Source organism: Tyto alba, unplaced genomic scaffold (genome assembly GCF_018691265.1).
Source record: "Tyto alba isolate M040663 unplaced genomic scaffold, T.alba_DEE_v4.0 Super-Scaffold_11, whole genome shotgun sequence".
Lineage (NCBI taxonomy): Eukaryota > Metazoa > Chordata > Aves > Strigiformes > Tytonidae > Tyto > Tyto alba.
In genome coordinates, this window is record NW_024881273.1 from 4,962,745 (window position 1) to 4,989,022 (window position 26,278).

At 48.6% G+C, this 26,278-nt stretch overlaps 2 protein-coding genes and 2 long non-coding RNA genes across 7 annotated transcripts; all 4 read right to left on the bottom strand.

The window, feature by feature from the left end:
• Nucleotides 1–517: 517 nt before the first annotated feature.
• LOC122152749 lies at nt 518–17,462 on the bottom strand. The gene is made up of 2 exons (XR_006164763.1): nt 16,915–17,462; nt 518–1,684 (listed from the first exon to the last, which is right to left on the bottom strand). It is a non-coding gene; the product is annotated as an uncharacterized LOC122152749 (long non-coding RNA).
• GTF3C5 (general transcription factor IIIC subunit 5) lies at nt 2,209–9,741 on the bottom strand. 3 transcript variants are annotated; one of them, XM_042786488.1, is made up of 11 exons: nt 9,531–9,741; nt 8,996–9,218; nt 8,555–8,753; nt 7,282–7,477; nt 6,810–6,914; nt 6,175–6,289; nt 5,431–5,511; nt 4,767–4,864; nt 4,010–4,092; nt 3,564–3,706; nt 2,209–2,878 (listed from the first exon to the last, which is right to left on the bottom strand). In XM_042786488.1, exons 1-11 carry the CDS (start codon nt 9,678–9,680, stop codon nt 2,721–2,723), a joined length of 1,551 nt encoding a protein of 516 aa, XP_042642422.1. In that variant the 5' UTR covers nt 9,681–9,741; the 3' UTR covers nt 2,209–2,720. The 3 variants fall into 3 exon arrangements, with proteins under 3 accessions (XP_042642422.1, XP_042642423.1, XP_042642424.1); XM_042786489.1 differs by having other exon boundaries at nt 9,616–9,708; XM_042786490.1 differs by having other exon boundaries at nt 9,610–9,705.
• Nucleotides 10,402–16,923, bottom strand: CEL (carboxyl ester lipase). Its single transcript, XM_009967788.3, has 11 exons — nt 16,822–16,923; nt 16,169–16,319; nt 15,612–15,734; nt 14,818–15,015; nt 14,587–14,717; nt 14,043–14,150; nt 13,697–13,814; nt 12,665–12,851; nt 11,902–12,105; nt 11,179–11,376; nt 10,402–10,671 (listed from the first exon to the last, which is right to left on the bottom strand). Exons 1-11 carry the CDS (start codon nt 16,885–16,887, stop codon nt 10,461–10,463), a joined length of 1,695 nt encoding a protein of 564 aa, XP_009966090.2. The 5' UTR covers nt 16,888–16,923; the 3' UTR covers nt 10,402–10,460.
• Nucleotides 17,463–18,714: 1,252 nt separating the features above from the next.
• On the bottom strand, nt 18,715–26,223 carry LOC122152770. Of its 2 annotated transcripts, none has more exons than XR_006164805.1 (3): nt 25,973–26,223; nt 19,481–19,676; nt 18,715–18,821 (listed from the first exon to the last, which is right to left on the bottom strand). It is a non-coding gene; the product is annotated as an uncharacterized LOC122152770 (long non-coding RNA). The 2 variants fall into 2 exon arrangements; XR_006164806.1 differs by lacking the exon at nt 25,973–26,223 and adding an exon at nt 20,398–20,464.
• Between the last annotated feature and the right edge of the window lie 55 nt (nt 26,224–26,278).

Consider the following 26,278-nt stretch of genomic DNA (forward strand, 5'->3'; position numbering starts at 1 on the left):
TAGTCACTCAAGCAGGAGCAGAGATGCTTATTTTAATCGCTATAGGAAACACTAACTGAAGGGGGACCTTTTTTGGCTCCTGACTCCATCTCTTTTCCCATCTTTCCCTTTTCCTGTCTGTCCGTGCTGCTGGGCAGGCACAGCGCCTTCCCCGGGGCTGGGTTGTGGGTCCCTGGCACCAGGTAGGGAAGAGGCTGCTCGGGTTCGAGCGTGGCTGGCACTGAGCTCTCCCAGCCCCGTGTCCCCTCGGGTGGCATCGCCCAGCGCTGCACATGATGGGAGCCCCTGGCTCCCTGACGCAGGGGCAGCCTCCTGCCTCCCCCCAGCCCTGCCCAAAGCCCAGCCCCTGCCCGTGGGCACCAGGGGCTTCCCCCCTGCTCTGTGCCTGCCAGCTCCTGCCCACCCTGGGGCCATGCTGGCCCCCGCCGCTGTCCCCCAGCAGCCCAGCATCACCCGAGGGACTGGCTGTACCATATGTATTTTGTACCACTTCAATGAAGGAGCACACTGCCTGGTGTGACTTGTACACAGCAATGTAATTAGTCTTTGCAATAAAATACTGATGCTCAAATGTCTCTGCCTCAAGGCAGGGGGTGTCCTGTCCTACTTCTCCAAAATGCCAGCACGGTCCTGGAGAGAGTTGTCAACCTGGGGAGGAGGCGGCACTTGCGCCTGTCGTTAGTACCTAACGCTAACTCTGTTGAGTTGAGTCTTGTTTTTTGTTTGAACCAAGATACAGGCTTTTTGTTCGAGGGACCAGCACCTGATTTTCAAGTGAACCCTATTAATTTGAACCTGCGAGTTGTTGAAACTGTTACGTTTTCCAGTTGCATAAATGTGATATCCAATTCACTGGCTTCACTTCTTTTGGTATAAGCAAGGGCTTTAAGAGCAGATGCAGTGGCTGGTCCTTATGGCGTGGAGACAGTGGTTTGCCTTGGTTTGAGGCTCATTTCCTATCACAGCCAGCACGTATATTTTCTATTTTAAAATTGCACAAACCACAGTGGTTACCTGCATAGTGTGGCAATTCTGAATGTGGGTATTAAAGATGGCAGCTGCACTGTCCAGAATTCCTCTGTGCCTTTGGCTACACAGATTAACTTAAACCCTGAGCTTTTGCATATGAAAAGATCATACTGTACAGACAGCTGGTAATGCTGTTACCTGCTCAGGCAGAATTAAACATCCAAATCACCGGAGTCTTCCTGGACAGAGGAATTTTGAAAATGGCTGGGAAGTAAATTAACTCTGGCACAAGTGATTTCTGGCTGCTTTGGCCACAGGCCTCCTGCTGATAGAAAGTTTGGCTTCAGGTGTTTTCCTTAGCATTTTGAAGAGTGTTTATTCCCGGTGCCTGCTAATACCCAAGCGCATATTCCTAACAGGCAGTGGTGTGTCCACTGTGTCTCTCCTTCATCCATCTCTGCAGTCAGAAGGTAAGTCCACTGCAGAGCCCCTCACACCTCTGGCTTCCCAGATTGCCAGGACCCACACCTTACCCAGGCTGGAGGTGTCCCCAGACCAACCGATCGATGCTCAGACCCTGCTTATCCAGTCTTAAAGCTGTTAGAAATGCCTTTGTACTTATCATGGCAACCCCTGCCAGCCTGAGGCAGGAGCACAAGGCAAAGCACTGGATCTCCCAGCGAGCCAGGGTGAGTGCACACCTGAGGAGGCAGTCCTCAACTGCACCTTCTGTGTGAATATACACGTACACACATCCGTATGTATCCAGGAGTCCAGCTCTGTGCTGCTGTGTGAGAGCCCTGCAGATGTTACTTTTGTGGGCTGGAGGCCAAACCTAAGGAAATATCTCAGTCTGACAAAACTCCAGAGGACATAAAAAATGCTGAAGCCTTGAGAAGCCTCACACAACTGCAGGAGGCTCAAATCATATTAAGCCATATTATCAGCCACTAATGAGAAACCTTGCACTTGTAACACCCTGGGGAATGCTCAAGACTCAGAAAATGCCAGCAGATCTTTAATTTCTGTGACAGGCTGCTACAGTCCAGCCAGCAATAGCAGACTAACGGCCAGAGTGGCCAACCTCTGTGGACCTGAAGCTCTGCCCCATTGCCTGCTTCCTTCAGTCCTTGCTAACTCCTACGGAAGCCAAAAGAGGACTGAGAAGTGCACCAGCTAGTGGGGACAACATGCCCTACATCCCCCCACAGAAGGGAGTTATTCACTGCCACAAAGGGGTTTTTCCTGCTGGCTTTATTTCCAAGATCGCCAGCGAGGCTCGATGCTGAAGTCATGGCACAGTATTTTCATTCCCCATAGACAAGCAGACGGGCAGCACCTGCCTGAGGGACTCCAGCAGCACTAGAGCTTCCCCCAGCACCACCTCGGGCACCTTTGCTGTGTCCCACATGGCCACCAGCCCAGCCAAGGTGAGTTTCCCACCCACGGAGAGACCTGGGAATGCAACTGCTCCTCTTTTCTGGTGTATTTCCAGCTGCTTTGGATGCTGTGCTCTTTCTTGGGGGTTTGTTGAGCTTGCTTGAGGGCTTATTAGCCAGCAGTTATGGCAATGTGGTCAGTGGCTCCCTAACATCCAGAATGACGGCCATCAGCAGGTACCACAGTCAGTGCAGAGAAATCGTTGTCATCCTGGTGCAAGTTCTGCTTTCCCACATCCTGGGCGTAGTGGCTGAATCCTCAGCACTCAGGGAACAAAAGCAGAGATGATTTTGTCCAGCAGCAGCCCGAGTTCACACATAGTCCAGAATTTCTGTCTCCATTTCATTTTCACTCCCATCTGAAGGCTTGAAGTCCTCTTCCTCCTCCTCTTCATCATCCTCATCCTCTCCAGATTCATATGCCAGCTGCTCTTTGCCATCTTCACTGCTTGTTGTATTTGAGAAAAGAGCTAAATTGGGAAGGAAGAAAGAAAGACAGTGTGATGCCTCAGTGAAACCCAAGGACATTTGCAACAAAGTTCATAAAATGCGAGAGGAAGGCAGAAGCTGGAGGGGCACAGCTAATGTTGCACATCTTAATAGAATCTGATCAAGCCCAGAGCAATTTGTTTTCATACTCCAGGAACGCTGCAGCACAGCGGCAGAGCTGCAGTGCTGTGCCTCCTCTCCTAGCTGATTCTGGCTGAAGTCACTGGGATAGTGTTTTGGCCCAGCATCATGCGAAAATAATTTCCTCACTTCTTGTTCAATTAATAACACCAATAAAAAGTAAAATGCCACCAACAGATACATCAGTAAGAATAAGATCTCGATTATCACTGTGCAAAGACATTTAAAACTGGAAGGCCATGACACTGGGGAGATGAAACAGAAAGCCTTTATTCCCAGCCCTTCCTAATCTCAACCCACACTGACGCTGCAGAACAGCCTTAGCTAACACACTGAAATAAGCTAGAACACAACACCAGACATAGCACGAAGGAGGAGGCAAATACGGGACCACCGCTGCCCCAGCGCTGACTGCAACATCATCACTCAGCCCGTAACAGCTCAACACCTTTGGGAAGGTAGTAACACGCTGCCGTAGGAGGCAGGAGGGCGGTAAGGCACTTTGATGTTCAGAAGCATCCTTACCAGGTCTTGTGGATCTGATTATCTGCTTTATCATCAGAGACATGCTATCTCGCAGATCATCGCTCGTCTTTGGAAGGCACCACCCGTCCCGCTCCGTGCATTCTGACTCTGTGCCGTCATTCCGACGGATGATTTTCTGTAGGCTAAAAAGCAGCAAAAGGGAAGGAAATGTTAATCTTCTATGTTTAGTCACAGGCTTCCTCATAGAAGACAGACTGTGGCTAACTTGCATTTTACTTCATTGAGTTAGAATAGCATATTTGGTTATTTGGGTAATTGTCCTACGGGAAAGGAAGTTGGTGTGTGAAAAGCCTGTTCTACTTTTATTCAGAAGCTAAACAGCTCTTCAGTTTCTGGTCAAGGAGAGGGAGGGCAATGGACTGGATATAAACAACAGGCTTTGAAATCTATCTCTAACAGAGGACTCGGCTACCAGTGTGCAATACCTCTCCACATTCAAATCACAGAGCTGGTAGAACATCTGCCGGTAAGGGGGTAAGGCTCCTTCTCGGAAAATGTAGATGGATTCCTAAGAGGAGGAAAGAAGGAACGGGTTAACGTGTGTTTTTATGGTGTAACAGGACAACTGTGGCATAACTGAAAAGCATTTCCAATGGACTGATTCAGGAACAAGGCACTTCCAACACAAATCGATTCCAAAGCACAGGTCTGCATACAGCGAAAGATAAAGCTGAATGGGGAATGCAGCAAAATTTCACCACAGCCACAGTCACAAGAGCACAGCTGTGCAGAGAACACACTGCATCTCTTCAAACTGCAGCTCTGTCTGCAGCCTGGTACTGCGTAACAGTGGGTCATAGGTTTCATTCTAGCAAAAGGGAAAAGTAAAGGACTCCTGTTCATTTATTTTGCCTTGCTGGATTTTGCAGGACAACCTGATAAATACATGGTGATTTTTTGCACTTCACTGCACATAGAATTCCCATTTTATCAACTGAAACAAAACGCTCATCACATCTAAGACTAGGGCTGAGAGTACCAATCCCATCTTGCAGCATGTAAGAAATACATTCAGTGCACAGCAGGTGATGTTCTGTAGTGACAGGTACAACTAGCAGCTTCCCAGGTAAACCTGAAGACACCAACTCACTCGCCACTGTCCCTTTAATGACTGACAAAACAGGAAGCAGCCCTTTTTCAGCAAGCTCTTTCAAGGTTCTGGTCAAAGAGCGTAATGCTTACCTTCAGTTTATACCTGCTGGAGGCAGGCTTTTTTGCACCGGACGCACCAGATGTACCAAGCCCCTGTTTCAGATCATGTACACTGACTGTATGACTTACTGAAAGACAAAAAAAAAAAAAAAAAAAAAAAAGTTCTAATTAGTGACATCTTTCACTCCATGGCATTGTACTGTCACTTCTCTATGTTGATTCAACTTTGCTGCTCAGCAAAACCCAGACCAACGCAGCAACCAAAACCACACTGCTCATTCCTCAGCGACGCTACTGGAGTTATGGAAAAGGTGCTGAGTTTGGCAGCTTTTTCCGCAGCGCATTTGTTCATAATTTTAACCTTTTCTACTCTCCCTTAACAAAGAAAAGAGAACAATTCTCCCCTTACTCTGCACTATATCCGAACAGAAGGGAATGCTGAATTCCCACAGCTGCTTGCAGAACTCCTCCTGTCTGCTAATAAATACTGTGGCTCAGCCAGACACGCATCCAAAACTCTCACACCACTTCCCAGCAGGAGACTCATCTACTGATTTAACAGCAGCACCATATTATAACCAGAAATAAAGCTCCAATTTTGGCTTAGCTAGAACATGGGAAGACCCTTCACCACCTGTGACTAGGATGGGGTAAACCAGAAGAGTCAGGCAGCCCTTCTGCTGGCACAGCATACCTTGCTTCTTGACAGTGATGGGCAGACTGTAGTTATATGTGCTGCGTTTGGCTTTCACAGGCATATCATTAGGAGCGTAACCTAGAGGTGAAAAAAAAAAAAAACAAACTAATGAACCAAGGGCAAGCACCCTGCAGAGTGTCTCGAGCTCAGTAACAGAAGTGCTGGACTGTGTGTGAAAGGCTGGCTGATCCTTGGGGTATGGTGACTTTGGCAAAGTAGGGAGAGGAGAAGTATCAGATCAACAAAACCCTTTAATCTGGAAAGAAGAGGGCATGTGGTCTGATGTTAATGACTGGATGCCAGCTCTGTCACGGACTTATTAGATGACCTCAGAAAGTCCCTGCCCTCAACTTGCCCTGAGACCTGGTGTCCTGCACAAGATGTTGAGGTCCTTGAGGAAAAGCTACTGTGTAAGTAACAGAATCTACTGCTCAGTGCCTTCCCTGAGCAAGAGGGAAGACAGTCTGCTACATCTACTTGGGCTTTGGACACAAGGAGAGGGAAAGTCAGCCAGCTGTCCACTGAGTTTGGAATGTGCCAAATGAGGAAAGACGTACTGCATCCTATTAAATAGAGTACTAAAGGAGTTTACGGAACAGCTAAAGTAAGCAATGAGCTCAAAAGGCGTCATCTTCATCAGAGCAGAAACACAGCAAGAGTTTAAAAAACAAGTAAAAGAAAAGTACTACCAGGATTAACCAGAAAGCAGAGAGAATGTCTCTGTGGGTTGGGCCCTTTTACCATATTTCATTCCACAGCGAATTCGGAAGTCCAGTACTTGATAAATCTTTGCTTCAGGGTGTTTTCTGGGGTCATACCCAAACCTAACCCACAAGCTTCTCCAGGGACCTGTTAACTGCACAGACACACATGGGGAAAGATGGTTACAAAAAACCAGTACAGTGTTGCAGAGCTTCCCAGAAAATTCTAGTATTTCCCCTCATGGCCCAAGGATTATTTCTTTTACCAGCTCTTTCCTCACTTGCCATGCCAGAATTTAGATACTGAAACTTGGGAAATCAATGCATCAAAGCACAAATATTTGTGTGCTTTTACAAACTGTTTGAGATCACAATAAAGTGTGTGTTTGGAAGAATTCTGCTACCATTACCAGATGGATAGTCAATTTGAGTGTCTGACTGAACTGCAAAGCCAATTAGAACCAATGAAGCAAATAGTTACTGAATCCTCCATAGCTTCAACTTCTGTTCAAAAGCAAGGGTTTCCTTCCCTCTTTCTCATTACGTAACATTAACCTCAGGTAATTAGTGGTAGGACCTCAGAAACAGTAAAGGACCAGGAACAGCCAGCTGCAGCTCCCTTGCTCTGCCTCCTGGCAGTCTCAGACAGGCACGAGGGCAGATTGAAGGACTTACCATGTAATAGGCCAAATACGGCAACAGAAGTTTCAGCTTGTCCGGGTGGACACTGATATTGGCTTTTACTGCATTCCGAGACCAGACAGGACGGACTTCAAAGAGCTAAAACAATACAAAAACAACCATGGAACAGTGGGAAGTGGGTAACCACTGGCTGTTCAGCTTTCCAAGTGGACTTTCTTCTGTGTCAGTGCCTTTGGCCCACAGTATGAGCTATCAGAACAGTGATGTAAGAACTAGTGGCACAAAAAAGAACTTTATGTGAATAGGCTGCAAACACAGATTTAAATTTTGACTTGCATAAGTGAACTGAACACAGCAGTGTCAGCGGTGTCCACCGACTCATGCTGTATCAGTCAGTCACAATCACCAAGAATATTGGAGGAAGTCGGGAGAAAATGGCTGCATGCAGATTTTTCCTACACAGCATGCTGTATTATAGTGCTCAGCTCAGGAGCAAGGCACGTACCTTTCTCAGCTCTTCCTCCACCTTTTTATCCACAGGATTGGTGCACACTTTCTTCCAGGTCTGTACAGCAGCATCCAGGGGTTTAGTTGGGATTTCTTCATCATCAAAGTTCACAAAGATAGCGTTGTGTGGGCGACGGGCCCTGCTGAGGCCAATCAGGTTCTCACCAGACACCTGGGGATTGTTGTATCCCTCCCTAAGAAACAGGGAAAGGATCAGGTTTGCTTTCTGCCTGTGGCATCCATGGATTTGGGGCCTTCACAGGAACATGCAGAAACGTGCATGTTTTTGTGCTCCGCATTTTGGAAGAGAAGGGACTCCACCATGCGAGCAGTGGGTTGGTTTCACTCCGGCCCCATCTCCCTACCACATACTGGTAACCATCAAAGACTCTTGTGACACCACTGAGGGAAGAAAATTTAAATTTAAAAAGATAACCCTGCAAAACTGCATCCAGTTGCCTGATGGCAGAAGTCCCCTGTACTACCTGACAGAAAACCCTCGGGCAGTTGGCTACTAATCCGTATGAAATGCATTTACAGCACAAAAGGCTTCACCCTCTGCATTTGCTCTCCTGTAGTTCCTGCAGCTCAGTAGGGTACAGGGACGAGGCAAGGTAGAAATGCAGTTAAGATAATTTTTTTTTTTTTTTTTTTTTTTTTTTTAAAAGTGCCGATGAAGGACTACGGTGAGAAAATGAAAGATGTTTCTTGTGGGAGATCTCACAGATTGTTCTTCTGGCAAAACCGACCGAGGGCCAGGAGGGAACAGGCCCGGCGAGCGCGCTCACAGCAGCATTTGGCATCGACTCCTGCACACTTTTGCCCCAGCTCAGCCCAGGGGAAGCAGGCAGAAAGCCGGGCTCGCTGCGTGCAGCGTGCTGGGGAGGCAGTCATCTTCAGATCTCCAGGTCCCCTCACCTGGCAAGTCCTCAAGCGGACTTTCGCTGAGGTTGCTGCTGTCCAGGCAGTTTTTCCAGCGTGCCTGCTGCTGTTGTGCCAAATCAAGAGGGATAAAGCGGAACAAGGTGGCAGCTTAAACAGGTGAAATACACCAATGATATATTTAGTGCTGCTCTGATGCTTCAAGAGCACAGATCCTATAACACCACTGAAATCAGAATGGATTGGAGGCATCTTCAAGTGATAGAAAAGGAAATCTTAAGTTGAAGACTTTCTGTTAGAAGTATGTAACAAACAAACAGAATGTTTCACCATCTACCCATTCCAGAACCAACACAGCTACTTACTACATTATGAGAAAAATCACTAACCGGTGTTGTATATCTGGCCGATAAAAATAGTCAACGGGAGTGTCCAGACGTGAGAAAATTGGTGGTGGGATGTAGAGAGGTAATTCTCTATTGAAAAATTCTTCCTTCTCTGGTTTGAGCATTAGGACTTTGTCATACATGGAAGTTTGTTTGCCATCAGGACCAGAATGCATTGCCAGGTACTGGAAATCAGACATTCCTGTGGGAAACAACAGTTAAAACATTGTGAGGTTCGTTGTAAATATTGCAATATTTCTCACAACACTCAGCCTTCAGGAGCAGGAGCCTGATAAGTTCATGCAAAGGTTTGTACAGCAAGGAGGCTGTAACAACTGGACGCTTGATTTTCTTTCCAGTCTTGAATTGTCTGAAGGGAAACACTTCCCTTTCCCATCAGATGAATTTGTCTTTAAGCCCCGTAGACACAAACCCAAGTACTACCTTGAAATTTGTAAACAGTGGTGACAGTCCCAAGAATTTCCATTTCAAACTGGACTTCTGGCTGGATTTGTTCTTCGGCATCCAACTGCTTCTTCTTCTTGGTCCTCCTCTTCACCTTGAGCAGCACGGTGGAGGTGGGGAAGCGATTGGCACATACGGGATGGCAGTACGGGTCCTTGGGGCGGAAATACAGCTCCAGCCTTTTGGCAGGGTCTGCGTAGATCTGTCAGCGAGGGCAGGCAGAGTCTCTGTCAGCATCTCCCACCCTGCCCGACGCCTCCCGCCTCCTCTCCCGTGGGCAGCAGCGGCCCAGAACATCGGCTTCACCCTGAAACCACACGTGGAGCCTGCGTGGGGGTGTGCTGGGCCTGAACGGCCCCGACAAGGGGGTCCCACAGCGTGGGGCTCGCTGCCCGCCCCCCGCCAAGGGTCAGGGCTGAGCTCTGACACCTCTCCGAGACCCTCAGGGCTTCCTCACTCTCCCTGCGCTCCCACCCTCTGGGCAACCTCCGCGCTCCCGCCGTTCCCCCCTCACCCGCGACACCCCCTGCTCTCCTCCCAGGGTCCGCAGCATGGCCCCGACGTCCCGCACCAGTCCCGGGTACTCCACGCACACCAACCGCGGCGAACGAGGCAGCTCCAGCACAGCCGAACCCCGCTCCCGCCACTGCCGCTCCGCCGCCATCGCTGCCCGGCCTCGGGCTCGGGCCCTCCCGTCAGCCGCTCCCTTCCCCCCCCACAGACCGTGCCCGCCCCACGGGCCGGCGCACAAAGGTTCCGCCGCACAAAGGTTCCTACAGGAACGGTTCCTACGGGCGCGGCGTGGGGGTGGAGATGAAGATGGAAATGGAGATGAAGATGATGATGGAGACGGCGGCCGGTTGGTAGTCGTGCTCCTCATCCTTCCCAGGCTCGGAGCTGGAGCTCCCCAGCCCAGCCTGGCCTCTGCCAAGGAGGGGCTTGACCCCCTAAACCAGTGCAGAATAACCTCCCCCATGTGGGTTTATTTCTCCCTCTTTGAGTTTCTGAGCTGATTTCTGTGCACGTATGGCAGCAGCTCACCCGTTAGTTCGTGTGCTTATATTACAACTGTAATTACCTAAGAGCTGCTTTATTATCAGCATGGCTGCTGATGGTATTGCGGGGCTATCCAGAGGACAGGCCGGGCTTGGGGCTGTCCTGCCAGGCTGGCCACGAGGAAACAAAAGCCCTGAGCCAAAAACCCCGAGCCAAAGGGCTGGCAGAGCAGGTCAAGCCGCAGCCCTGTGTGTCAGCAGCTTCACCGGGACATTGCTGTGTTCTGGACCAGGGGAATGCACTTTGCTCAGAGTCGGGGTGTCTCTTGCTGCCTGACCTTAATGTTAGAGAGAAAATTCTGTCACAGCAAAAACACAGAGAAGCCAGAATTGCTCAGTTACAAGCAAGCCTTTATTGAATTCAGCCTATCTTTAAAAGGTGTGTTTTCTCAGTTCCACAGCAGTTCCTCAGCCAGGGAGATGTTGGCAACCTGTGGCAGATTCTGATAAACCGAGTTCCAGAAGTCCACATACCGGGATCTCAGGTTCTGCTTCACAGAGTTCTGGTTCATCTTGTTGTAGATTTCCAAGTAGTAAGTGTTCTCAGTGCTGTAGGGTGGCCAGTTAACTGGCACCTCTGAATTCCCTTTGTTGGGATCACTGGGGAAAAAAGGTACGTAGAAGTTCAGTTTTATCAGGGCAGCTTGAGGGTGCAGTAAGGTTTGTGGCGTTTGGCAGGGACTCCGTCTGCTCAAGTGAGGCTTTAAGTGAATGCAAAGAGAGAATTTGACATTGGGACAAGCAATAGCAATTCTTCCTGCTAGAAGTGAGTTGCTGACCTGCAGTCTCCTCCCTTGATCCCCACTAGCATCGTCCCTGGCTGCACTCAGGGGCTTAACTCCTGTCTGTGCCAGGATTCGGAAGCAAACTTCATCATTAAGTTTAAGCACAGTTTACAAGTTCTGTAAATGCTTCTGCTGTCCCCAGGTGTTCTCTGGATGAAAAGGACCCAGAGCAAACTCCACCACTGGAAGACATAGAGCCAGGCTCACAACAGAACTACAGAGTACACCCCACTTTTGGGAATTGCACCTGAGAAGTGAATAGGCAAAAGCAGCGGGTTGAAGTGCTGCAGCAAGCCCCAAATGTGGAATTGGAATCACTCACCCTGTGCTGGCAAAGTTGGTCCAGTAAGCAATCATGGCACTTGAGACAGTCCTGTGCTTGGGCAGGTAGCCCAGGGGGCTGCTGAAGGGCTTCCCAAACACATACTGCAGGTCATCAGCATGGTCTGCCCCTACCCAGCTTGGGTAGATGGGCATTCGGGATGGCTGGGAGAACAAGTAGCTGTATGTCTTGGCATTCCTGGGGAAATAAAATAGACTTGCTAAGCAGCTGTGAGTGGAGAGCAGAGAAAGAGGTGCAGATTCATAACCACTCTGCAAATACGGGCAGAGCCAGACATTCAGCCTTGGAAGATGCTCACATGCGTCTAAGTGGTCTCAGGGGAAAACATCCATCTCTCTGGTAATTCTTAATTTCCATTTCAGATTCTTACCCTAACCCTCATATCATCCAACTGCCATGTCTCACTACATGAAACATTGCTAGGATGAAGTTGGAAGTTTTTAGGAGGCAAAAACTTGGTTGAATGGGAATTTATAACAAACTCATGATGGGAATTTAAAACAAATTCCCATCATGAGTCCCATGCAGCATTAGAGAAATAGTGTTTGTACAAGCTACATGTGAGCATGTACTCAGTACCAAAAAAGCCTTCCTCCTTCAAGTTCAGCCCTCTTAACCCACTCATCAGCCCCTTGTGCTGGAAACGCAGTGTTTCAGCCCCCATGGCAGGCATTGGGCTCCTGCCAGGGCTGAGCTGCTCACCGGGCATTCTGCCGGTGCAGATTCAGTGCCCACTGTGTGGGAACCAGGAAGATGTAGTCAGTAATCACGTCCACCACTGTCTTCTTCATGGTCTCCTGGTCCGGTTTGTCACCCCACACTTGCGTGTAGATATTGTATGTTGCATTGGCTCCACGCTCACCCCTGTCCACAGTAAGTCCTTTCAACAAATCGTAGACCTCATCCCTGAAAAGACAAGTAGTAGCAACTAATTACAGACCGGCGGCTTCAAAAGGGGCAAGGCTCATGGAAATGAATCCCAGCTCCTGTTGATGTTCACATCCGACCCTGTGATTAGCAACAGTTTGGGGGAGTAAAAGACAGTGATTTCATTCCAGATCATAGATGGCAGACATGTGCTTCCCAGCTTTCTCAGAAGAAATTTGGCCTGGGGCCAAATTGGCCACAAGCTCCTTCTGTCTGCAAAACGGAGTCTCTCTCAGAGGGTGCCCAGCATGTCTGGCATGTGCCTGCTCTGGAGGGAGAGCATCAGGGCTGCCAAACCTGTCGCTGGTGCTGAGCTCAGGAGCACCTTAAAGATAGATGGGGAGGCTTCCTCACTACCTGGTCCTCTCTTTTAAACACTCTGGACTTGGCAACACATGCCCTAGGCACCCTGGCTTGGAGTGACATCCTGTTTTGAAGGTAGTGCCCTGTCCATTCAGGTATAACTCCTTGGAGTTTGGGGGCTACATTAAAAATAAGGTTCCTCCTGTTAAGGGTTTTAAGAGCATCTTTCACTTACGCAGTGATTTTCACAAGTGGGCGGTTGATAGCAGGTAAATCAATGCCAGCAAAGATGTGCCCATCCATGTTATTGATCCCAGCAATGTAGTCAATGTCAGCAGCATTGGCAAAGAGTTTCTCTGGCATGTCTGGGAGGAAGTCTCCATCGATGACAGGAGTGAGGGCGAGTGTGTGAACCAGGGGAGCTGCAGCAGGAGACAAAACTGGAGTCTGTTAGGAGCTGAGAAAAGACAGATGTGTAGCCTGATGTATCCCATGGCTCAAGAAGCTGTGGAAAGAGTAGGTTGAGGTGAATGAGAGCTTGGATGATGACTTCAGCATGACCACACTCATGCCTGTAGGTGGGGGAGAGGAACAAGAGATCTGCCAGCCAAATGCTGGCAGGTAACATCAACAATTCCTCTTCATCTTCCCCCGGCCCCTTCCCAAAAATCCCAGCCAAAGGTGGGGAACAGGAGACTTCTTCTCCCCACTCTATCTGGCCACACTCATTGCCAGGACAGCCGGCTCCGGCCAGTGCAGCTGCACTTGGGCACTCTCTGTCCTGAGCATGGCTAAACACTGGGAATATTTGCTAGGAGCCGGAGGAGAGCAAGCAGAGGAGAGTCTTCTTGGGATAGAAATCCCGACAGGCAGCAAAAGCAGAAGCATTATCTATCCGGTGTGAGAGTCTTACACTCCACCCAGCGACTCAAATGAAAATAGCAGGGTTGTGGTCATTTTTTTTTTGTAAGCTGTGTTCTGGAGTTGCTCTTGCTACTTTCACAAGACAGAAAGCCCAGGCAGTTGCTTTGGGGCCAAGGCATGGCCCTTGGATAATTCCTCTGCTGCCATTGCATGATGGACAGCATTCATTCAGCACAATGTGCACCTGCTTGCAGAAGGGTGACTGCAAGATCTGTCATTATTGTCCCCTTTCAGAAGGACACAAGCAGTGCTTCAACACTCCTGGCAATCACCCCAGCGTCCTGCCGAAGGCATGGTGAGCCCTGGGGGGGTGGTGGACCACAGCGCGGGCCGGGGGACTTACAGGGCAGGTTGATCAGCTCCAGGTGGTAGGCCAGTGTCACGGCTTTGGGGTCGGAGATGCGCAGGCAGTTGGCCAAGACAGTGGTGTTGTCTGTGGGGCAGCCCACAGTTTGTCCAAGCTGCAGGGGGAGAGAGAGAGACAAATCTCCTAGCATTACCTTCCAAAGCCAGGTTTCATTACCAGCTTGATAGAGGCAGAGGAGGGGTTGGTTTTAATCTCAAAGCAGAGTGTTTCCAAAGCTCTGTTTGGCAGCATAGCTCCTGCAAAATCCCTTGCTAGTTATGCTTTTCTCTAGGGAATCACTTTTTTGTTTTTTCCATTCCTTCAGGCAAGACTCACACGGTACCTTTTTAGCCCAGGAGAGAGGGTCCTTCTGGATGGCCCAGCTGCAGAGACCAACGCCGCTCTGGCTGATGGCTCTCTTGAACAGGCCCTTGTTCTTTGGGGTCAACGTCTGTGGTACAAAATAGAAACAAGAGAATTTCAGGTGCAAAATCCTGGAGAGACCATCGCCTGCCAGATCCGGCTGATCACCTCACAGCTTGTGCACCAGGCCAGGGGAAGCTGCCTGCTCTCGTGCTGTTTAACAGTCTCAGCAGTTAAAGTTAAAAGGTGATAAGGTGAGAAGAGGAGCAGAGTAGGGGGACATGGCAAGTAAATTCTATTTCATCTGCAGTCCCAAAAACAAGGACACTTGGCTGCAGTGGTAGGGCTGATTAAACTGAAGAATCAGCTACAAAGCAAAGAGGCTGAGCATTGCTATCCGCGGGCAGGGGAGGATGTTAATCAGGCAGCATGTGGAGGAAAGTGCTGGAGTGCCAAGGGGACCATCTCTCCTGTTTACAGAGAAGAGAAGGGGCTGTGTGTGGGGTCCGACACAGACAACACACCTGCAGGGAGACACTGACGGCACCGGCTGATTCCCCAAAGATGGTGATGTTTTCTGGGTCACCCCCAAAGGCCTTGATATTCCTCTTCACCCAGGCAATAGCCATGTGCTGGTCCTTCAGCCCATAGTTCCCTGAGCAATAGAGAGCACCCACCATTGAGCAAGGGCACAGCAAAGCTGATAAGCTGGGGACCCACGACAGGGTCCCCTGAAGAGGGAGCAGCTACAGTACCTGGCAAGTTTGCGTCTCCGGTGCTCAGGAAGCCCAGGGGCCCCAGGCGATAGTTGATGGTCACCACGATCACATTGCCCCGCACAGCGATCTCCTCGCCATCGTAGAGGTAGTTATTGAGGAAGTTGGCTCCCTGGCTCCCTCCTAAAAGGAAGGCGCCGCCGTAGATCCAGACCATCACTGGCAGGTTGGTAGAGACTGGGAGATGAAGAAGAAAAGCAGTGTGAGCCACAACAGAGCTAGCAGGTCCTGCCCATCTGTCCCCATATCGACTCGCTGAGCATCACTCCACCTGGGCATGAACAGACATGATGTTTTGCAGTAGCCTATGGCAAAGGAAGTCCACACTCTGTAGAAGAGGCTGAAACTCCCACCAGGCTGCAGCTGAGGGACATTGGTTGACATGTCTCTCACCTTTCCCTCTGAAAATCAGTGCTCCTGCAGTTGCTCACTATGGGAACATAGCTGCTGAGAGATGCTCCAGAACGATTAGAGCAAATAGAGGGTAGCTTTAGATGAGATGTAAGGAAGAAATTCTTCACTGTTGGGTGGTGAGTCACTGGCCCAGGGTGCCCAGAGAAGCAGTGGCTGCCCTCTCCCTGGAAGGGTTCAAGGCCAGGTTGGACGGGGCTGGGAGCCCCCTGGGCTGGGGGAAGGGGGCCCTGCCCGGGGCAGGGGGGTGGGAGTGGATGATCTTTAAGGGCCTTTCCAACCCAAACTGTTCTATGATTCTATAAATTTGTCCACAAAAGGCAACCGAGAATCTCCTCTGCAGGTCTCTGCCAAGCACATACCGTGTCTCTTCTTTTGAGGGATCCAGATGTTCAGATAGAGACAGTCCTCACTCCCACGGACATCAGTTTGTGTAAGTGTCATCTGCATGCAGCGATTTTTGTATTTCTTTGCTTCCAATGTTCCTGAAAGAAGAGAGGGGAGACAGCAGGTCCTAGTAAGAGGCATCAACTCCATCCTTTGGTTGCAAACTGTCTATTCATCCAGCCTCTACTCTCTGAGACCAGTGCAGAGGCATCAAAGGATACCCAGCCACTGTGACTGGTCCGAGGGAGTGACAAAGTGGGACTCTTTCCCATGTGAACTAGATCTGGGCAGCCAAGGCATGGGGCGGGGAGATGCAGGTGCCGTGCTTCAGATTTGTTACTTCATGTGGTTACTGGAGTTGCTCAGGAACACTTAGACACAGACTCTCACACTCACCATGAGACTAAGAGCTTTTTCTTGGTGCTGATTAGTAGATGAAAGCAGGCAACAACATCTTTGGCTTGTCAATAACAGACTAAAGAGAAGTGAAAATAAAACCCCAAACCAAAGGCATTCAAAATCTGGATCTTACCATCCCAGCCAGGATGAGGTTGGGGGTCTTCCAGCGTCTTTGGAGGAGCAGCAAAAGGGATCCCTCTGAAGATGTCGATGTAGTCCCCAAAGAGTCCCAGTTTTTTATTCTCGCCTTCCACAAAACCGCCCTCCGTGTACACCACACCCAGCTACATGTGGTACCATTGCGAAGAGAAAATCCATTGCACAGTTATTCATGCCTCTGGCTTCCCATGTTGCCAGCACCCACACCTTGCCCTGGCCAGTCCCACAGATAGACCCACTTGCAGCCCACTTGCCCCAGCTGTCCCTTTGGACCCTTGTGGAAAGCCCACAGGTAGCTGCCGCTGGAGATGTGCCTGTGCAGATGTCCTGCAGGCAGGCAGCAGCAATTCCCCTGCACTTCCAAAAATAAATGGCAGAAGGGGAGGACCTTCAGCCTTAAGATGTAAACCAGGTCAGACTTGACACAGAACTGTGCAGGAACTTTTGGAAAAATGTTGTTGAGAGCCTTTGTCATGTTTAGGGCAGGAAAAAAACACCCTGCCATGACTGTCATGGTCTGCAGGGCCTTTTTCATGGGCTTCAGACCAGACGTAGCAGGAGTTTGCTCATTCAGGCAGGCACAGGCAAAATATCTTAGAAAGCCATAAGAAGGGCTCTTGTACTTACAGTTGTAGCCCATGCTACCCCGAGGCAGGAGCACAAGGCAAAGCACAGGATCTCCCAGCGAGCCATGGTGAGTGCACACCTGAGGAGGCAGACCCAGATGGGGGCTCACATATATATATAGCTAGGAGGGCAGCTGTGTGTCAATGCCATGACCCAGTCTTGGCTCTAAGGTAAACCAGGGGAGCCTCCACATACTTGTCCTTCAGTAGGCTGAGGGCAAACCATGGCTGAGGTAGACTGGCATCACTGTGTGAGAGCCCTGCAGATGTTGCTTTTGTGGGCTGGAGGCCAAACCTAAGGAAATATCTCAGTCTGACAAAACTCCAGAGGACATAAAAAATGCTGAAGCCTTGAGAAGCCTCACACAACTGCAGGAGGCTCAAATCATATTAAGCCATATTATCAGCCACTAATGAGAAACCTTGCACTTGTAACACCCTGGGGAATGCTCAAGACTCAGAAAATGCCAGCAGATCTTTAATTTCTGTGACAGGCTGCTACAGTCCAGCCAGCAATAGCAGACTAACGGCCAGTGGCCAACCTCTGTGGACCTGAAGCTCTGCCCCATTGCCTGCTTCCTTCAGTCCTTGCTAACTCCTACGGAAGCCAAAAGAGGACTGAGAAGTGCACCAGCTAGTGGGGACAACGTGCCCTACATCCCCCCACAGAAGGGAGTTATTCACTGCCACAAAGGGGTTTTTCCTGCTGGCTTTATTTCCAAGATCGCCAGCGAGGCTCGATGCTGAAGTCATGGCACAGTATTTTCATTCCCCATAGACAAGCAGACGGGCAGCACCTGCCTGAGGGACTCCAGCAGCACTAGAGCTTCCCCCAGCACCACCTCGGGCACCTTTGCTGTGTCCCACATGGCCACCAGCCCAGCCAAGGTGAGTTTCCCACCCACAGAGAGACCTGGGAATGCAACTGCTCCTCTTTTCTGGTGTATTGCCAGCTGCTTTGGATGCTATGCTCTTTCTTGGGGGTTTGCTGAGCTTGCTTGAGGGCTTATTAGCCAGCAGTTATGGCAATGTGGTCAGTGGCTCCCTAACATCCAGAATGACGGCCATCAGCAGGTACCACAGTCAGTGCAGAGAAATCGTTGTCATCCTGGTGCAAGTTCTGCTTTCCCACATCCTGGGCGTAGTGGCTGAACCCTCAGCACTCAGGGAAAAGAAGCAAAGATGATTTTGTCCAGCAGCAGCCACACTGCTCACCAAGTTCACATTTAATCCAGAACTTCTTCATTTTCACTTCTGTCAGAAGGCTTAATGTTCTTTTCCTCCTGCTCCTCTTCATCATCCTCATCCTCTCCAGATTCATATGCCAGCTGCTCTTTGCCATCTTCACTGCTTGTTTAACCAAAGTCCTTCTTCTGGCACAGCATACCTTGCTTCTTGACAGTGATGGGCAGACTGTAGTTATATGTGCTGCGTTTGGCTTTCACAGGCATATCATTAGGCATGTAACCTAGAGGTGAAAAAAGAAAACCAATAATGAACTGAGGGCAAGCACCCTGCAGAGTGTCTTGAGCTCAGTAACAGAAGTGCTGGACTGTGTGTGAAAGGCTGGCTGATCCTTGGGGTATGGTGACTTTGGCAAAGTGGGGAGAGGAGAAGTATCAGATCAACAAAACCCTTTAATCTGGAAAGAAGAGGGCATGTGGTTTGATGTTAATGACTGGATGCCAGCTCTGTCACGGACTTATTAGATGACCTCAGAAAGTCCCTGCCCTCAACTTGCCCTCTGCAAAATCAGAGCAGGGAAACCCTGTGTCCCAAGGTCTGAGACCTCGCATCCTGCCCAAGGTGTAGAGAACCAGGAACAGCCAGCTGCAGCTCCCTTGCTCTGCCTCCTGGCAGTCTCAGACAGGCACGAGGGCAGATTTAAGGACTTACCATGTAATAGGCCAAATACGGCAACAGAAGTTTCAGCTTGTCCGGGTGGACACTGATATTGGCTTTTACTGCATTCCGAGACCAGACAGGACGGACTTCAAAGAGCTAAAACAATACAGAAACAACCATGAACTGAACACAGCGGTTTCAGTGGCATCTACCGAGACTTGTTATATCAGTCAGACTTCAGATATGCCCATCATTATCCTCAGAAAAACAGTCAATGTCCATCCAGCAGCCAGTCTACTCTCCAAAAGGGCTGGAGAGCTCTGCAGAAGGCACACTGCAAAATTTGTTTTCAGAACATGGGCAACTCTAAGGAAGAAAATTTCACAGCCTTCAGTGGCATCTCAGATACATGTCACTCACTCAACTTCCCTGATGTGACATTGTCATGCCTTGACAAATTTTTATCTCATCCATCATTTCAGGGGTAGCTGCAGCTGTTCAGGACACCAGATATTCCTGTATCCCTGGCAGAATATGCCACTACAGCCCTTCCCATTTGGTAGATTAGAGAACAGAAATAGCAAATGTGTGTTTTCCTAAGGGCACAAAGTACAGCTGATATCAAACGTGAATGGAACCCAAATTTTGGTTCCTGGTCTAATTCTCAGGCCCATATCTCACTTGTTAACAAGGTTAAACAGGAAACATAATCACAAAACCTTCAGAGAAGCCAGCAATAGTTACAGCCACAATTTTTGGTGAGGTCTGCATGCTGCAGTATAGCACTCAGCCCAGCTCAGGAGCAAGGCACGTACCTTTCTCAGCTCTTCCTCCACCTTTTTATCCACAGGATTGGTGCACACTTTCTTCCAGGTCTGTACAGCAGCATCCAGGGGTTTAGTTGGGATTTCTTCATCATCAAAGTTCACAAAGATAGCGTTGTGTGGGCGACGGGCCCTGCTGAGGCCAATCAGGTTCTCACCAGACACCTGGGGATTGTTGTATCCCTCCCTAAGAAACAGGGAAAGGATCAGGTTTGCTTTCTGCCTGTGGCATCCATGGATTTGGGGCCTTCACAGGAACATGCAGAAACGTGTATGTTTTTGTGCTCCGCATTTTGGAAGAGAAGGGACTCCACCATGCAAGCAGTGGGTTGGTTTCACTCCGGCCCCATCTCCCTACCACATACTGGTAACCATCAAAGACTCTTGTGACACCACTGAGGGAAGAAAATTTAAATTTAAAAAGATAACCCTGCAAAACTGCATCCAGTTGCCTGATGGCAGAAGTCCCCTGTACTACCTGACAGAAAACCCTCGGGCAGTTGGCTACTAATCCGTATGAAATGCATTTACAGCACAAAAGGCTTCACCCTCTGCATTTGCTCTCCTGTAGTTCCTGCAGCTCAGTAGGGTACAGGGATGAGGCAAGGTAGAAATGCAGTTAAGATAATTTTTTTTTTTTTTTTTTTTTTTTTTAAAGTGCCGATGAAGGACTACGGTGAGAAAATGAAAGATGTTTCTTGTGGGAGATCTCACAGATTGTTCTTCTGGCAAAACCGACCGAGGGCCAGGAGGGAACAGGCCCGGCGAGCGTGCTCACAGCAGCATTTGGCATCGACTCCTGCACACTTTTGCCCCAGCTCAGCCCAGGGGAAGCAGGCAGAAAGCCGGGCTCGCTGCGTGCAGCGTGCTGGGGAGGCAGTCATCTTCAGATCTCCAGGTCCCCTCACCTGGCAAGTCCTCAAGCGGACTTTCGCTGAGGTTTCTGCTGTCCAGGCAGTTTCTCCAGCGTGCCTGCTGCTGTTGTGCCAAATCAAGAGGGATAGAGCGGAACAAGGTGGCAGCTTAAACAGGTGAATGTCTCCACCCCATCTCCACCCCATGCAACCAACTTCCCTCCCCCAAGCCTGTGCACCCCCTTTCCCGTGGGTACCCCACGCAGAGCAGCTGGGGTGCATGGGCAGCTCCTGCACAGCTGAGCCCCGCTCCCCCCAACACCATGGGGCCCCTGAGTCAGGGCTGGAGGCATGTCTGTCTGTCTGTGTGTGTCTGTGTGCGAGTGTTACAGCCGCTGCTGTTCCTCCTAGTGGTCCCAGCAAGATGGGCAATGGCTGTGTTCATTCTGTGAGACCTCTGGGATGGGGCTGAAGTAAAACCACCAGCCCCAAATACCCAGGAGCCATGAGCCAGCCTCCCTTCCCAAAGCAATGAGCCTGGCTTAGAAATTGTGATTTTAAAATAAATAAATAAATCAATCTATTTGCTGTTTTCAGCCTGTAGGGTGCAGTAGTACCACAGTTTCATAGAATCGGAATCACGGAATGCCAGGTTGGAAGAGACTTCACAGATCATCTGGTCCAACCTTTCTTGGAAAAAGCATGGTCTAGACAGCACCCTGTCCAGCTAAATCTTAGAAGTGTCCAATATTAGGGAATCCATCACTCCCCTGGGGAGATTATTCCAATGGGTGATTGTTCTCATTGTGAAAAATTTTCCTCTTATGTCCAGTTGGGATCTCCCCAGGAGTAACTTGTACTCATTACCCTTTGTCTTTTCCATAGGACTCCTTGTAAAAAAGGGAGTCTCCATCTGTTTTGTAGCCACCTTTTAAATACTGGAATATGGTGATAAACTCTCCCCTTTTCACCTTAAAAACTGTAATTCCCTTGGCTCTGCCACTCGAGCTCTAAGAGCACACCTGATTATTGTTAGACTTGAGAGGGAAGCCCCAAACCTGTGAGAGCATGTAGCAGCCCTGCACAGGGAAATGCTTTAAAAAGAGACAGCCCTGGTGTTATTTACACATGGTTTACATGGCATTAACTTCCTGGGTGAGCTGGAGAGGAGGTCCCCCGGTTTGTGCTGTGGTTGTTTCTTTTGTGTTTCCTAGGAAAGAGCAGCAGGCACTGTAAGTGTATATACCAAAACCCTGCTCCCTCTGGGAGCCCTCAGAGGGGGGACAAGGAGGTTTTGTGAGCTGTAAATTGTTGGTGAGATGAATACATAAATATTCGTGGGGAAGATACAAACCCCTAGCAAGGTGAGTCAGTCCTACTTAGTTGTATTTTAGTGCCAAAACATTGATCTCTCTGCTGGTTAATGAGGTAAATCAGGTGGAATGTGAAAGCAATGTGAGACCAAAGTCAGCTTCAGTTTATCCATCCTCAGCACCCTAGCACACAGCTCATGAGCTCTTCCTTCTGTGCTTATTTTTTGTGTTGCTTTTAATGTAGTGGAAGGCTGTATTTCTTGGTCTCACACTTATCAGAGGACCCACTAGGCTGAGAGATTCCACAAATGTGACATGAGCTCTCTCTAAATTGTGAACTTTTTTGTTTTTCATTAGGATTTCATGGCATTCTTGGAAGAGTAGGCTCTGACTGGAGTGTCTGGACTGAATGTCATTAGGGAAAATATTACATCTCCTAGATAAGGTCTGGCTGAAGTTTCTACTTTAGTTTCTGTTTTATAGAATATGTATCATGAGCTGTTGAGCTGGTACTGTATTCCACCCCAGGAGTGGTTACAGCAAGAAAAATGTTTATGGGAAAGGGCTATAATATATAAATATGATACAGTGGCCAAAACTGTTAGAAGTTAAAACATTATTTCTAACTGCCCTCTGCCATGCCTTAGATACCAAATGGCTTACAGAACTTTTTGTTTTTAGGAACAGTGATGTTCAAAGTGCCTGATAACGGGCTTCTAAACTACTGAAAGTCTTGGTTGTGGAGAGCAGAATCTCCTCCTGAAAATAGTTTGCTTGGTGGAAATTTGTTCCAGTATAAACCATAATGGACTATTCAGCTTTCAGCTATACCAGTAAAAATTCATATCAGCCCTGTGCAATGCCCAGATAGCAGAGGGCAGAATATACTTCATTTCCTTCCACATTGTGTTCTCTTTTATTGTTAGCAAAGTTTCAGTGTAAAGAATCCAAATTACAACCTTATTTTTCACATTATTGTTTCTCTCTTAAAAAAAAAAAAAAAAAAATAGTAGCCTTTGCCAGGCCTTTCAGTCCTTGGATCGTGCAACTTCACCAGCTTTTATCTCCCTCGTTTGAGCCGCAGTTTTTCCCCGCTCATCTTTGTAATCTGACATTGTGATTTGTTCACTTGCATGCTTGTTTTTCTCCTCGAAGAAGATTTGCTGAATCATTAGGGAGGAGGCAAGAGCTCTAGAGGCAGCTGGTGGCCAGTGATAAAACCACGGCCACATCCAGTCTTCAGGGTTTGCAGATGACAGCCCTTCAGTTGAAGGCCTGAGTCACATTCGCTTCTGAGCTAAGATTGCCGGGGACTTTGGGATTGAGGAAGTGAGGCTGAGGAGGTGGTGCCCCAAAAATATAAATTATTGATCCTGTCAACCACAAAGTTGTATCTGTGTGTTGTATCTGCTGCAAAATGTATAACGATGCTGTGAGAGAACTTGCAGGTTAGAGGCTAAATCCTGCTGACTGTTATATATTGTGCCCACTTCAGTGGGAAAACATAGTTAAGAACATGGGGGCTTGGCTTGAAATATGGTATGGAATGACAACTTCCAGACATGCAGTAGCAAGGTGTAGTGTGAGCAAAGATGTGCCAGGGCTTCAAGACAGTCATGAGCCTGTTTATTTGGAGAGGATGCACAAAATTCCATGGGTACAACTTATGTAGCTGTTTATATGAATTTTGCCCAATGCCTAATGATTGGAATAAGAGCTGGGAGCTAAAATGCCTTGGTTCACTTCTTAGGTCTTTCACTCACTCTCTGTAAGACCTTGAGTGACTTTCTCTCTCCCTGGCTCTTGGTTTCCTTGGAGTAAAACAGGGATAAAGATTGTGTAGCTTTTTGAAATAATTAGGCAGAAAGTGCTATTTAAATGCAAAGTATCATTAGTATTTCTGAGTCCTCCAACACCACTGCTGCGGCACTATGCAGCAGGCATGTGGACATGGTGCTCTGACTTTCTAGCTAATTGTTTCCTTAGTTCCAGTTAAGATGGGAAACCTCAGCTGTTCCGTGCACATTCACTCCGAAACCAAAAGCCTTCTCCTGTCATCTCTGCCTTTAATGTAAGGCACTGGAAAATGAGGTTTGTGCATATTTTTGTATGTATCTTCCAGAATTCAGTAATAAAATCTTACTAATATTACATTATATTTTTCACAATAAAATAGTTTTAACTCAGGATGTTTTCCTGAATTATACTTCAAGGAGGTAAGATAAAAAGCTGGTTAAGAAACAAGACTGGAAGTCCAGGTGACCCGAGTTCCATTTTTAGTTCCCCTACTCAAATTTGGGCAAATATTTTTAAAGTGAAAACTGCATATCAGGTTGGCATATCACAATGCAGAGACTTTGCTTTGATGCTTTATTCAACTTCTGTGGGATTCTTCACAATCCTGTGTGCTGTTCCAGTGTAAGATTACTGTGCATCTGCAGCAATTCTACCAAGGTGTTGTCTGTAGATCTTGGAGCACATCTGTGTTATTATCATCACTTTGCAGATGGGAAACCTGAGATATAGAGAGGGATAGTGACTGGTTCAGATCAGCTGGCAATGGCAAATCCAGGAATACAATCCCTCTTTTTTGAGCTGAGTCTCATACTCGGTGTTCTCCATGATGCTACGATGTCAGAAAAAGCAGCTACAGTTTCTGAGCTCTCTTTTCCAGGTGCTGTCACACCTGGGTGTCCATTGAGCCTGACTGATTTACAGTCAAGCTACTACAGGTTATATCTAAATAAGGAGCTGGGGCAAGGATGCCTGACTGACACATTGGTTCACCATGTCCACACTCTCAGGATGGGGCCCTTTCAAGAACAGGAATGCTCCATCATCTCTGACTTCCCTTTCCCCAACTGAGGCAAGAGATAACTTCTATTTTATAAAGAGAAGAAACCAGCGGCCTTGACCACTGACAAAAATCCCACCAAAGCTCCTAATATAGAAGGGCCTGGGATGTAAGATAAAGTCCCATTGCTTTAAAATTAATCAAGAGGAAGGCAGAATCAATTGGGTAGGGTTTTTTAACTCCTCATTCTTCATGAAGAAGCCTTGAACCTCAGAGTTGTGTTGGCCAGTGCTGACCGTGGCTGTTGTGCTTGGAACTTGCTTAGGAGCCCTTGATGCACAGAACTAAATGGCTTCAAGGTTGCTCATGGCCTGGAGAACAGTAGATTATGGGTTGGAGCAGAAACAGCTGTGAGAAATTTGGCCTGAGAGTGGTGCAAAAACCACAGGAGCGTGACTCATCTCTTATAACTTTAGATGTCTACAGATACTAGTCTCCCTTTCTCTTCAAGGAGTGAAGTAGGTGCGTTGAAGGCATGATTTCTGTCCTATTTTAGGTATGTGCTTTAGGAGGAGCTAAATCACTTCCTAGATATATTCCTTACCAGAAAGGGAGCCTTTGAGTGAATAGCTCACATTGGAGATATCCTGGCCTCCGATGCTGCTGCAGGTTTCCTACCTCATATCCCATGGAGGGCTTGGGACAGCACTTGCACCCAGGCAGCCAAGTGTGAACACATCCTCCCAGCCCAGGCTCAGGGCTTGCCCTGGGGCCAGCTCTCAGTAAAATCCCCTGGTATAGGCAGGACACAAGTTACCAGCTTGAACCCAGCCAAAGCCCCAAAGATGGGTGGGATGCAGGATGGCAGCTGTCTGTGTGCTCTAAATGAGCAGTGACATGACAACAGCGCGGTCTGACAGGCTGAAGAAACACAGTGTGTTAAAGCTGCTGATCTGATGCCGGTTCTATCCAGAAACCAAGCAGAGCGTGTGCCATGCCGGAATCTCTTATTACCTTCCATGTCATGGATGAGGTATATGGACAGGGAGCTTGCACAGGTCCAAGGGAGCTCATCCCAACGTACGAGAGTCTCTCTGCTACAATCTCCAGCTGTATTGATTTGGTTATTGCTGCCCTAGGAGTAGGAGTGAAAGGGTATTTGCTGGCCCTTACCCTTGCAGCTCAGATGGGAACTGTCAGGTTTTTCCTCTTCTATTCACTTGGCGAGTTTTTTACTATTTTTTCAGAAACAGTAAAAGGGAAACAAAGCAATTCTCTGTACACCAAAACTTAGTGACTAGTGTTATTCTGAAGTGCTAGATTCCCCTCCCAAACCTAGGGAAGGCAGTGTGGGGGAGGGCTGCTGCTCTGGGCACTGAACAGGAGCAGCTTGCTCAGTAAGCATCTGAATTGTTTGCTGTAAATCTGACTCTCCCCGCTGGGCAATGTTCCTCAGAAAACCTACTCCGTGCATTCCCACAGGCCCTTGTGTTCACATTTGCAACTCTCATGCTGCACTTACCAGGGTTATTTGCATGGATGGGGGCTCCCTGCTGATGCCTGGGTGGCAGAAGCGAAGGGCTGACAGGCCTTTCCTGCCAATCTGTCTGTTGTTCAGATGAAGTGGTTGGAAAGTGCTCACTCTCCAGTTCCCTCTTTGGCTCAGGCACTCTGATAAGGCATGGGCTGTCCTATCTTGCCCTGGGAGCTGTTCCTCCTCCCTAACAGGCCCATTTCTCCGGCTGACAGTTAGCAGCCGGCAATGCTTGATAAACTTATCAGACCAAAGCTGAGCCCAGTGCGTGCTCAGCTCCTCCCCAGCCTCAGA